Below are 13021 nucleotides of genomic sequence, written 5' to 3'. Positions count from 1 at the left end.
TGAACTAGCTGAACCTGCACACCGACAATGTCCATCCACTAAACGTATTACAGAGAGGCTCAGACTGTTATCACAAGTGTCTAACTGGAGTTTCCGTTCTCCAGCCATGCTTTGGTTTGTAGCTACTGATGCAGGTCAACACATTATTACATTATAAGTTACTTTAACTAATAGCATTAGCTGAGCATTAGCAAGTGTGCCCACTCTTGAAGCAGCGCGTTTCTGTAGTAAAACCAGATTAACCAGATCTTGCGCCAATGTGCAGCTAGTGTGATAAAAAAGTACCAGTGATAAGAGGTCCTAGTGAATGCTTGTTAAGTAGATTATAAATAATACAGTGCCTATAGAAAGTCATGTTCCCCTTTTGAAAAACTTTGATGTTTTACAGTTTGAAATGATAATACATAAAAAAAATATTTTTACATATACACATTTTGCCTTACAACATTTAAGCAAATTAAAAAAATTTTTTTTTTTGGCATACTGTAAACGGGACATTTTTTCAGAAGAGGCTTCTTTCTTGCCACCCTGCCATATGTTTAAAACTTGTGAAATTGTTGTCACATGCACAGATCGACCGACCTCTACCATTTAGACTTGTAACTCCTTTAAGGTCACCATGGGCCTCTTGGTAGCTTCCCTGATCAATCTTTTCCTGGCTCAGTTATCCAGTTTGGAGGGGTGGCCCGATCTAGGCAAGGTCTGGATGGTGCCATTAGGTGGACTTTCTATAGGCACTGTAGGTGTATTTTTTGGTGCGAGCGTGTGCACTATGGGTCAATATCATAGACTGTGGTCAATATGATAGTACCGGCAAGAATTAAAAAATACTTTCACCTGTCCAACAACCCAGGCTTTGAGTACAACATACCTCCCTAACCCACTAATCGAGGTCCGTAGTACATCTCACTGGTGATAAATAGATAAAACTCAAGACTGTCCTGACTGCAGTTTGTATTGTTGGGATCACAGGAAGATGATTAATGATTTTGTTGAACCCCTGATCTTTCATGTACCTCAACAGTTGAGGGAAAAATTACAAGTGAACTTTCCTATAGAACCATATTTTATCAAGAGAATAAAGTCAACTTTGCATACAAAATATTTCAAATCCAATCTAATGCGGTCAAGAGAATTACTTAGAATGAAATTATTTTATGACATTGAGAGGACGAATTTGATTAACTATTTTGAGTTAAATGGCTCCATTGGCTTTTCCTTAAGCCCCTATTATTGACTTGAAAAAAGAACATAATTCCTAGGAACAGTCCAAGGATTGACACAAAAGCCCTCCAGTTGTTCCACCAGGTCCACAGCATCACCTGACATCACAGTCAGCTGCAGCTTGGATCTCTCTTGAAGATTTATAACCTGGGGCCTGTTTCACAAAGCAGGTTCAAAAAACTCCGAGTCTAACCCTGAACTCTGAGTTGATCTACTCTGAGATAGGAAACTCTGAGTTTTCGGTTCCAGAACAGCAGATTTGCGTTAGGTTGATCAACTCAGAGTAGTTTGACCTGGAGTTAAGCGCGTGCACCACAAGTAAAAAAAGACAGCATCAATGGAGCCCTGATTCGACGAGTCACCATGGCAACGGGGAAGCGAAGGGCTACGCTACAACTGGAAATGGAAATATTAATGCGCTCATACGGAGAGTTTGAGCAGGTTTACACCGCTGCAGCAGCAAAAGAGAGGGAGGCGGTGCTGGAGGACATTGCGGCTCGGGTCAGTGCATAAGTTTAAATGTAGTCCTGTTGCAATCACAGTAATATCACAGGGGGAACTGCTTGAGTGGGAGCCTATTAATTTATTTCATTTAAGTGCAACCCCGCGGGGGAGAAGCGCAGTTTAAGATGAAACATAAAAACATTTTTCAAACAGGTAAAACCTCAGCACAGTCTCATGGTGATGCCTCATTTTGAGCAGGTTTTACATCGTAAAGTAAATATTACCGTAAGTGGCTGTTTTTTATACAACATATCAATGTTGTATAAAAAACTCCCATTTGCAAAAAAAACGCAGCGCAACACTCAATATCTGCTGTGATATGAGAGCATGACTGGTTGTTAATGTTGGAAATGTAAGGAGGGGTGAGATGGACTGTGACATGAAACGGTGTTGTGCCGTATTCAGCCCCCTCGCATTATAGGTGATATTCTGGATCAGAAGGCTATATAGGAGTAGTTTATATACCGGTAACCCAACTTAAAGCACAAACTTTTGAACCTATGAATTGCAAGAAAAGCTGGAATTATATTTAGAAACGCTGAGTCAAATACATTCAACTTGCTCAAAAGATCCATTTCATTCATTTTGTAATTATGGCTGCAGCATATTAAGGACGTCTATGCGCGGTCTGATAATCATCTCCCGACGAATATTTAATTCTCTTTGCGAAATGCGTCACCTTCATCCACGGGATTGTTATCAAAAGCACATGCCATGGTAGTGAAATAGTCGCCACCTAATATAACTTCTAATGACTGATTTTTGCAGTGATTTTCTGAAAAAACAGATGGAACTATAGCAGAACTATACTTCGCCAAAACTCGCCCGCTGACTGAATGAATGAGGAAATGAAACACCGTGTGTGGCTGAAAGAGGGCGGAGACAGAGAGAAACTCAAGGTTTTCTGAGAAAAACCTGGTCCCGACCAGGTTAGTTTCAGAGAGCATGTTACCATGGTAACTGACCGAGAGGTTAAGTTACCTCTCTTTGTGAAACAGGCTAGAGTTACCCCTCTGTCTCTGGTTTGAGTTACCTCCCTTTGTGAAACGGAAAACTCAGAGTTTCCCTCATTTCAGGGTTAACAGACTCAGAGTTTTCACTAAACCTGCTTTGTGAAACATGCCCCTGATCACTTAGGATTCTCCTGCACCGATAACCTTGAACTTCACCTTTAAAAAAATGATTCTGTAGGTTATTATAAAATTATAATTATATAATTATTTCCTTTAGAAAAGACCAAATATAATACACCTAAAACAATTAGGTAATACACAGTATACTCTGAAAGGTACCATCCATTCTACAAAGGTCACATTCTGGGACCTCCTGTTTGGCAGGAGATTTTTAAGACTAATAACTGTTTGTTGTTGTTGTTGTTGTTGTTGTTGTTGTTGTTGTTGTTTTTATAGATACCTTAATACATATTGTATAACCAAAAGTCAAGTTACACCTGTTACAATCTGTCAGTCATTATATGCATTAGAACAAGGGTACTTTTAAATGTAAATGGCCAGTGCTAATCAACAAATAAGTGCATTTATCTCTGTTAACTCTTACAGAAGTTCTCAGGATTACAAAAATGACTACAAAAAGACAAACCTTGAATAAACAATTACCAGTGTAGAGTATATTTAAGCATTTAGGGAACCTGACGGTGGGGACCCAGTCCCAGTGAACTTTGACCTTGTTACACCTCTGTACTGTGAATTTCTCGTTATGCATGCACACTGATGTTTACTCATTTATGAATCCTAGCCTGCCTTCTCTGACTTTTACTTCATTGACTTTTCCTTCAGCTTATTTGCCTTCTTCTAGTTAATAGCCTTTCTTGTTTTTTGACCATTGCTGCCATGGAGCAAATTCAGTATTGTCAAAACACATAATTTTCAACTTTAAACAACAAAACAAGACGAAGCTAAAACTTCTGCATTAGCCTTTCTACTTGGATACAATGCATTTGGTCTCACTGAGTGGAAAATAAAACTGAGGACATATGACTGAATTGCATTCCTAAGTTGCAGGATAGTTGGTATGCCTTTTATAAGCAGCATGGTGTAAGATACTGTGATGTAATGCTCTTTTACATACAATACCTGCCATATTAGACCTACTGGGAAACAGCTTGCATATCACCAACCAATCCTGTTAATTACAGCATCAACTCCACTAAACTTACTTTTGTTCAGCAGGGGTGAGTTTACATCCAAGGTAACAAAGCCTGACATCTCAGGTCCTTTTATACATTTTATCTGATCCGCAACGTAGAAACAACAGTTTAAGTCTAAGTCTTTCATCAGTCATACATTTGGATGTTGAAACATGAAACGAAAATACCCAAATGATATATTTTTCTCTTTTACATTGAAAACCATGGTAAGTTTGACAGTCCCCAGGTTTAATAAGCAATCTTAACACTTCAGTTTAGTATGATAAATAGTAAAAAATAATAATTACTTGCCAACTTAATCAGATTCATAAGACGTTGAGCAAATTTCCCAAATTCTGTTTTAAGGGACAAGGCAATACATTTTACATAAGATTTACAAAATCTCTCAATTGGAGTCCCTTTCAATTAAATAATTACAGAAATAATAGAGGTAGACAAATTTAATTGACCATTAGATGGAGAAGAATTTTCTCCAATAAACAAAGAGAAAAACAAAAAATATTGTTTTTTTTTTTCAAGAGGAACAAGCCAGAAACAGAAACAAACCACGAACCAAGCCAGAAACGTAGGTGTATGGACTCAAACCAGAACTTTAACAGCCACATTAAAACAGTCACAAAGTCAGTCTACTATCACTTAAAGAATATATCAAGGGTTAAAGGATTTATGTGTCAGCAGGACTTGAGAAAAATTTGTCCATGCATTTATTTTCATCAGGCTCGACTACTGTAACAGTGTCTTTGTAGTTCTCCCCAGAAAGTTGATCAGATAGCTGCAGTTTATTCAGAACACTGCTGCTCGAGTCCACACTAAGACCAAAAAAGTAGGTCATATCTATCAGGTCCTCAGATCTCTACAATGGCTTCCTGTCCGTCAAATAATTGATTTCAAATTATTTCTGTTGGTTTACAAAGCACTGAATGGTTTAGAGCCAAAATACATTTCAGAACTTCTGCCTAGCTACGAACCATCCAGACCTCTCTGTTCTTCTTCTTCAGAGTCAAAACTAAACATGGAGAGGCAGTATTCAGTTTTTATGCGCCACATATGTGGAACAAGCTTCCAGAAAACTGCAGGTCTGCTGCCACTCTTAGTTCTTTTAAATCAAGACTGAAGACTATTCTGTTTGCATCTGCCTCCCAGTAAACAAAATAGTTGATTTACTCCTTGCACTATACTGTAACTGCTTTACCTGAATTTGACAGCTAAAATCTTTTTCTAAGATATTTCCTGTTCTTTTAATTATTTTATTTGAATGTCACTATATACGTATTTAAATGTCATTCTTTATGTGATTCTTTCCAATGTTTTTATGGTTTCATGTTAAAGCACTTTGAATTACCTCGTTGTTGAATTGTGCTATATAAATAAACTTGCCTTGCATATGAATAGGCCTACACATGTTCAAAAACATTAACATGTAGAAAATGATAATTAAATCTTACAATGAACATTTAGTTGTATGTACTTTTTTTTAAAATCAAATATTATTTAGTAAAAAGTAAATCACAGGGAGTTTTCACTTTGTGGTGGAAGAAGACAGTAATGTAATTTAGTTACTTTATTAAAAAGAAGTAATTGTGTCTAATTACTATTCCTCTGTTACTAGAAAAACATTGCATTTTACACTCTCGGGTGATCTTATCCACCGACCTACGAGCAGAGAAGGGTACTTCTAGTATGCAACTAAAACGCTTTGATTATGTTTTGGATCTCCCATCTTTGTCCAGAGCATTCCTGTATCAGAAGCTTGCCATTTTTAATCTCCAGACATTTTTCTGTCTGTCTGTTCTTCAGTTCTTTGCCCTAAAAAAGATAATAAGTGTTAAGAATGTGGATGCACAGTATGTCATCAGATAATGTTCACACAACCGCAGTCAATATGTTGAGCTATACAAGTCACCCTAAACTCCCACCCTCTAATTTCAAAGGGTGGGACACACTGACTATTACTAAAGATTTTACTGAAATAAAAATTCCCATTGCCACATCTCTACACCGTCTTTCATATACTTGGATATACATTTTAAGAACAGTTGTGGTACCTGAGTGAAGTTCCAGTAGATACCCATTCCTTTCTGCATAGCCTCTTTGCAGTTGTAAAGTCCGGGGTCCGTTTCCTTTTCCCCGATGTCAGTTACACACCGGTTGTCATTGTACTTGTGGGACTTTATTCCGCCGATAAAGAGCTCACCATTGGAGCGATAATAAGCAACCTAAAAATATTGTTAAGTTAAGCAGCAAGCAGATTTGAAATTGCTTGTTATTTTTCAGAGACTAAAATCATTAATCTTGACAACCACTTTCAGCTGCTTTACTTACTTGAGGTTGGTAGTAGTAGCAATTGTAGGCAATGGGTGTGTGACCCGGCACTGGGCCCTGGTCTATGCACATGTTAGCATCAAGATTCTTTAGCTGGTAGTGGGGAAGTTCATCATTTTGTCAAACTCAGTGGAAATGTATAACACTATGGCATAAATCATTACTACAAACAACTTAATGCAGCAATGCATATGACACACCCCATGCAGTACTCCATCTACCACACATAGAAAGCATTAGATACAACTAAACTTACTCCTCCATAGGCAAGCAGGTCTGCCCAGGGATCCAACTTGGGATACACATTTTCCAGGTACCATTTGAAAGGTTTACAGTTCAACCTTTCCCTGAGTTTTTTCCTCTCTGAGACATCCCCGATGTCAATTCCATGATTCTGCAGAGATTATGATGTGATTTGTTTGTGATATTGTAACTAAAGAAATTCTTATACACTTATAACTACTCATAAGAAAAGCTGAATGAATGCCATAAAAAGGGAATCATCATTTTTATTGTTTTTGACCTCATTTGCAGTACCTCAAATGGAAGGTTCCAAGCCAAGTTGATGTTGTGTTTGTATTCATCCATCCAGATTTCTGCTACTCTGAGGGCATTTCTCTTCATGGCTTTGCTCAGGTCAGGCATGTAGGGCTTGTGGCTCCTCTCGATGTGGGCAATCTTGGAGCATGGTACTACTTCAACACTGCCTCCACATGTCCATACCTATATGAGCAAAAGAAGAAAAAGTAAATAGCACTTTTAATTATACTATTCAATAAAACAGAATCATTGATCCATCATCATCAATGCAAGTAACAAGACCAAAGATGAAAAAAAACAACTAATGTTAAGAGTAGCTAAGAGCTACTTAGAAGTTTATAAACTGGGCGGTACCACCACTTGTCGTACACATATAACACATCGTTTGTAGGGCCCCATCTCCTCCTTGGAGACCCCTGCTGCTGCCCCATGAATCACTTTTTGCTGAAGGAGATTATAATGGTGAATGACAAGAGCTCTGAAGGTTGGTTGGTCCAAACTGATGAGACTGTGCACATTATAAACAAATGTTCATAAACTATTTATAGGCTACACATGTTACTGGGAGGAAGGACAGGCTGAGAACACGTTTCATTGTGCAGTAACACAAAAAGTTAATCATTTTTAAAAAAGTTTAATAACTATAATAGTATCAAATTTGCAAGACAAGAAGTGGAGATAGAAGGAAGTTACTACTCCTAACCAAGAAACAGTCCAGCACATAACCCTCTGTAAACCTACAACAGGTTGATCATCCAGGAAGGTCCATTTGAGTAATCCTTGTATTTCAAGGCTTTTCAGATGGAAACACTACACAGCTTTTCATCATACAATGTCACAGGACTCTTAAAGTCTGGAAAGATATTACAGCAGGAATCATTTTATTCTTTGCCTCTACGATTGTGAGGAATTTTACCTCAGCCAGGATCTGTACTCTTTCTTGCTGCAAGATTGCCTGGGATTGTGTCATCAGGATTCAGATTTGATGTTAGATAGGTGATGCTTACTCACACGGATTCCCAGCTCAACATTTTCTCCGCCGTACACTTTCATTCCTTCATCAAGAACTCCGATTTCTCCTAGAAACTTCCTGTCAGCAACTAGGATTCCCATGACAGATGGACTTCTGAAATGAAATCAGAGGACTGTTAATACTGTATAACTAAAAACACAGTGAACAGAGGACATCAGTATATTACTATAAAAGTAATGCTTTTAGATCATGAAGAATGCCTCATCCAAGATATGATTAATAAGACCATTATATTCATTTGACACACATGTAAATCTGAACAAGACTGATTGATTTCACTTTAACTTACTTTCCAGGCAATGAGCCGTCGTTGAGTTTGTAATATTGGTCTGAAAAACTCTCATACATGCACCATAAAGCCCAGTCGAAGGCGTGTGCCGCTGGAAGGTATGGAATAACCTTGAGCTCATCAAAGGTGACTTTGTCAAACACAGGGGACGTCACCACCGTTCGGTCTGCTTTAATCTGTGTCAGCAGTGGTTCAGCCCTGCGTGAGGGGAATGGAGAAGAGGCCGATCACACATCCCTGCAACAAACTGTCCTTTACTGAATAACCTGACGACTGCTGGTTGAATATTTCTTTGACACTTTCCGCATATTGACGGTAGCTTATAAATGGGAGCTTGCATGTGTTGTGGAATGCCGGTTGCTCCTTTATTACTTCAGTTGCTCTCAGATGAGTTTTTGTTCATTTTCAGCCACTATACAAAACAAAGAAAGAAATATAAAAGACTACAGAAGCCCTGAAAAGCAAGGTGATTTTTCTTTTTACGGGCAAAACTTATATAAAAAAAAAACTTAGGGTTTTGGCCAACAATGCCTGAAATTTTTATATCTAAATTTTTTTAACTTGCCTTCAGGGCTTTCGTAAAAGACAGCAATGCAAAACAAAAAACTAAATAGAAATAACATGGTGAGGGGGTGGAGATGCAGGAAGCCAGCCTGATGCATGGAGTTGGATTAGCTTTTTAGAAAGGCAACTTTATCATGGGGTATATTGGGGTAAATTTGTAGAAGTTAAAGGAGCTCAGCAACATTCAGAACATAATATATGCTAGCACACCCTTTTTCAGTATTTCTAGTACAGCATCTTAATATTTAGGGCAGCCCCTAATGCATATTCTTCTGTCCAGCTCATCCACTATATAAAATATGGTCTCCATGACGTCACCAATCGGTTTCTAGAGAGAGCTAAAATGAAGCTCAAGGTGAGTCAGAATGTTGCCATCTTGGTAGTGCCTGCCTGAATTCTCTCAACTCCTGACTTATCCAAAAATGTGCTCGTGGATTTTGCTTAATTTTTTACATAAAACAAATTAACGTTGGTGCAGCATTTGAAAGGTGAAGGAGCTTCAGACTGAAACATGATTAATATTGAGTGTTGCAAATATTGGGTGTTGCAAATGTGCATGACTGTATAAACAGGGCGTTCCTAAAAATCAAAGTAAGGCTAAGATGTGAGGCAGGCCAACGCTGGCAACACCTCACCAGAGTCAGTTTGTACTTATTATTATTATTATCATTATATTATTATTATTATTATTATTATTATTATTATTATTCTTTTTATAATAATAATGATAATAATCAGTTCTAGCCTGAGAATTTTAAGTGAATCTTAATTAATTTGAGAACACTGAATGTTGTTTTGGAAGTTTAGGAAGCTAGTATAGCTGCAACTTATATATAATGTTAAAGACTTACAGAAATATTACACATTTTTAGACATAAACCAGTGAATAAAGAATTTTCTCAACGAGAAGTTTGAGTTCGGGGGAACGTGTCTGCCCTGACGGAACGCTGGTTACACGATCGACTCGTGGGAGCATAGAAGGGTCGTGTGTCTGGTGATTCTTTCCGCGGAGGACATCGAGGATATCTACATATTCAGAACCATGATAACAGGATATCAGCTGATTGGATTAGGCATTGCCTTGGTGTATCAGAAAAGTCAGAAGATGTCGACAGCAGTCCAAAGCATCAGGAAGCTGTTTGGCACAATTGATGGAATGTGTGGAGCTGTTAGCGCTCAACTGTGGCTTTGAACCGCAACATGGATAACATCTTGGATAGAACTGTCAACACTCTGACTGTGGTAATAAACCGTAACATGGTAAACATATTGGAGAAGCTTTCTGCTTTGCTAAGGCGAACAGATCGATTTGAAGACCAGATTGGACAAACAGAGTAGGTTGAGTCTATTGAAAAGCCACTACGCGCCCTGACCCAAACAATCGTAATCTTATCTGCATTCCAATGCCTTTGCCGCTTTCACCCGCCAGTGCGACAGGTGGGGTCCGTGGTGGCGCCGAAGATGGCCAGGCTGGCGCTGGAACACCTTCCTCCCCTCTCCCCCTCTCCCCCTCCCCAGGTGCAAATTGTTTTGAGTTCTTATGTTGTAAAGTGTGCTTATATGCGCTTATGTTTGCTGAGGGTTTTTTTTCCCGTTCCCACAGTGTACTCCTCTTTTATTCCTCCCTCTTCGAAACTGTAATTTCACTGTATGTTAATGTTCCTTTTACAAATATGACAAATAAAGCTTTCAATTCGATTTCCCCCTCATTCTTACCACAGCTCATGTACTTCGATGTGTGCATCCAGGATGGCCACCACATCAGCAGTAGCAGCCCTCCATCCAGAAGCCCGGGCGTAAGCGAGGCCTTGGTGCTGATTGTGCCTCACTCTTATTATACGGAGACTTGGGTTCTGCTGCTCCAGTGACTTTATGTATGTGTCAAGTTCCCCCTTTAGATTTTCTGAATTGAGAGAAGAAAGTGGACACATGTTTTGAGATTACAGCAGAACAGGCGTTATGGATTACCATAGCTAGTTTAGACGAGGCAGTGATACCAGTTTCTGTGAGAGTTTGAGAGCAAGTTGGTGATGATGTACTGTTGCCTCATACTGAAAAGTGTTTCTGATGTTTGATTCACTCATTGTATATAAGCAAGTTAGGATGGACACAAATGAGAAACAGCATTTAGTTTTTGCAATCCAGTGCCACACCACCACTATTACAGTATTGAAATGACTCTAAGCAGTGGGTTTATGCACACGTAAAGGAATAATTTCTTGGGAAATTTGTTTATTTTTTTGTTGCCATAAGTTCGATAAGAAGATTTATACCACCATCATGTTGTTAATGCCAGAAACTGGTTGGCTTAACTTAGCATAAGGATGGGAGAGGTCACAAAGTCCACCTTTTGAGAAACTCTAAACCTTAAGATAAAACACATAACTTGTTTGTTAAATGTGTACAAATATAAGTATATTCCTCAAACATTTCTAACTATTGCTTTAAAGCTGAAAGTTAATTTGACAAAATGCATTTTGGGAGATTGCCAAGACTTCTGAAAAAAATGTACATGGGATAAATGAGCCTTTTCTTACAGAAGTCTTTATTGAGTTTAGGCAACAAATCTACTTGGAGTTAGGCTAGTTAAAAAGTGGTTTGGGTAAAAGAACAAACAAAAAATCCAGTTTGTTGCCTAAACCATAGAGATTTCTGGCAGAAATGTCCAACATCTCCCATCTGCTGGATGGCATTAAAAATGTAAATTACAATCACAAAGTAACATGTGGAATGTACTATATAATGCCATATATTAGATCCTGACAGTACCCAAAACATTTAAATATAAAAACTGGATAGGTAGCAGCCAACCAACCTTCAGAGCTATTGTCATCGACCATTATAATCTCCTTCAGCAGGTTTTTAGGAGTGTGGTCAATGATGCTGCGCAGAGCTCTTTTGATAATAGACAGGGCCTCGTCTAGGTAGATCAACACCACTCCAAGACTTGGCAGGTCCTTTGGGTAACTCTTTTTCAGACACCTATTCAAAAACAGAAGCATTTTGAAAACCAGTCAGTCACTGTCCCCCAGTAAACTGTGAATGCTTTACCTAAAGACAAACCATGTGAACTATAAATAAAATTGAATCGAACAGAGAGGAGAAGGATAATCGGCAAACAATGAACAAAAGGGGCCATTTATTTATCCTTTCTGTGTGTATGAAGTCAAATGGCAGGTCTGGCATGACATGATAGAAATGATTAATTGTACCTTGGATCCCTGGTATCTGGAAGATCTCGATCTAGAGGAAGGCGATCGCTGAGAAAAACGTTGTATCCGTACTTTACAAACAAACGCTGTGCCTCTCTTTGATCATCCTCGGACAAATTCTCCCCCCACGTCTTGAAAAGGACAGAGTCGGGGAACACTTTAGTAGACTTTTTCTCTTTGGGAGCCTCTTTTTGCATCCTTGGTTCAAGTTGCTCTGGCTGTTCGACCTCTGCAGCTTTTCTCTGTCTGTCTCTGTCCTCTTGGAGCATTTTCTGCATGGTGTCCTGCTTTTGCTCAAAAGATCTCAGTACATTGTCTTGACAAAAGGATGACAGAGAGAAAGCGAAATGAGCTAGAGGCATGATCACATTTTGCAGAAAATACCAAACATGTTGTGTGAATCAAAATAAATCATTGTCCTTTAGAGTAATGTTCTCTTGATTGATTATAAATACATTTTTTTGATACAAAGAGGGAAATTAGATATTATGGCAGCACAGGAGAGACTAGATAAACATATAAACAAATAAAAATACCACTTTGGAGGCTTGTTCTCCCTCCTAATTAGTGGGCTAATGTCTGAAGTCACCTCTGTAGTAACTTAACACGTTGCTCTGAAAAACAACTGAAGAAGCTGAAGTAAAATAAGTTCCTACAAGTGACACAGGCAACTTTTAGGGAAAACTGTGAAAGGTAGAGATGCCAAATAAGCTTGTACAGCTTTCTGGGAACCTTTTCTTTGTGTGGGGTCAATCATGTAAAAGAAGCACATTTCTGGCTGTAAAATAAACTGAGCTTGTGATGAAAAAAATAACCTGTATATCATTATAATGATAAACTTTATGTAAATAAAGACTTATCTCATGATAATAAACGTATAGCCTATGTCAAAAAACTTTATAGAAATAATGATTTAGAATCTCAAAATAATGTTTCTAAATATATTTAAAAACTTTCTCAAACGATAGTAACTCATTATTTTTGAGGTAATATATTACTTTGCGATACTATGTTGTTATTTTTAGATACCAAGTCATTATTTCCAATAAGTTTTTGACTTACAGGATTTTTGTTTTTCATCACATTGGCCAAAATGGGCTTCCATAGCAGGGGTGTGTTCAGACTTTTTGGGCACTGACTTATGCAAGGGTGGCATGTAGTTGTAG

General features: G+C 38.3%; 1 protein-coding gene across 1 annotated transcript; it reads right to left on the bottom strand.

Moving 5' to 3' along the window:
- Positions 1 to 5581: 5581 nt before the first annotated feature.
- Positions 5582 to 12217, bottom strand: LOC310949140 (putative polypeptide N-acetylgalactosaminyltransferase 8; the record flags this gene model as incomplete). The annotated part of the gene is made up of 10 exons (XM_083916473.1): positions 5582 to 5701; positions 5941 to 6111; positions 6218 to 6310; positions 6474 to 6611; positions 6755 to 6940; positions 7769 to 7883; positions 8080 to 8277; positions 10360 to 10546; positions 11459 to 11625; positions 11856 to 12217. The coding sequence occupies 10 exons, from the start codon at positions 12215 to 12217 to the stop codon at positions 5582 to 5584; spliced, it is 1737 nt and encodes a 578-aa protein (XP_083772599.1).
- Between the last annotated feature and the right edge of the window lie 804 nt (positions 12218 to 13021).

Source organism: Echiichthys vipera, assembly GCF_963691815.1.
Source record: "Echiichthys vipera genome assembly, chromosome: 7".
NCBI classification, from domain to species: Eukaryota; Metazoa; Chordata; class Actinopteri; order Perciformes; family Trachinidae; genus Echiichthys; species Echiichthys vipera.
Note: the sequence above shows the minus strand (reverse complement) of the source record. Positions and strands in the feature narration are given on the sequence as shown.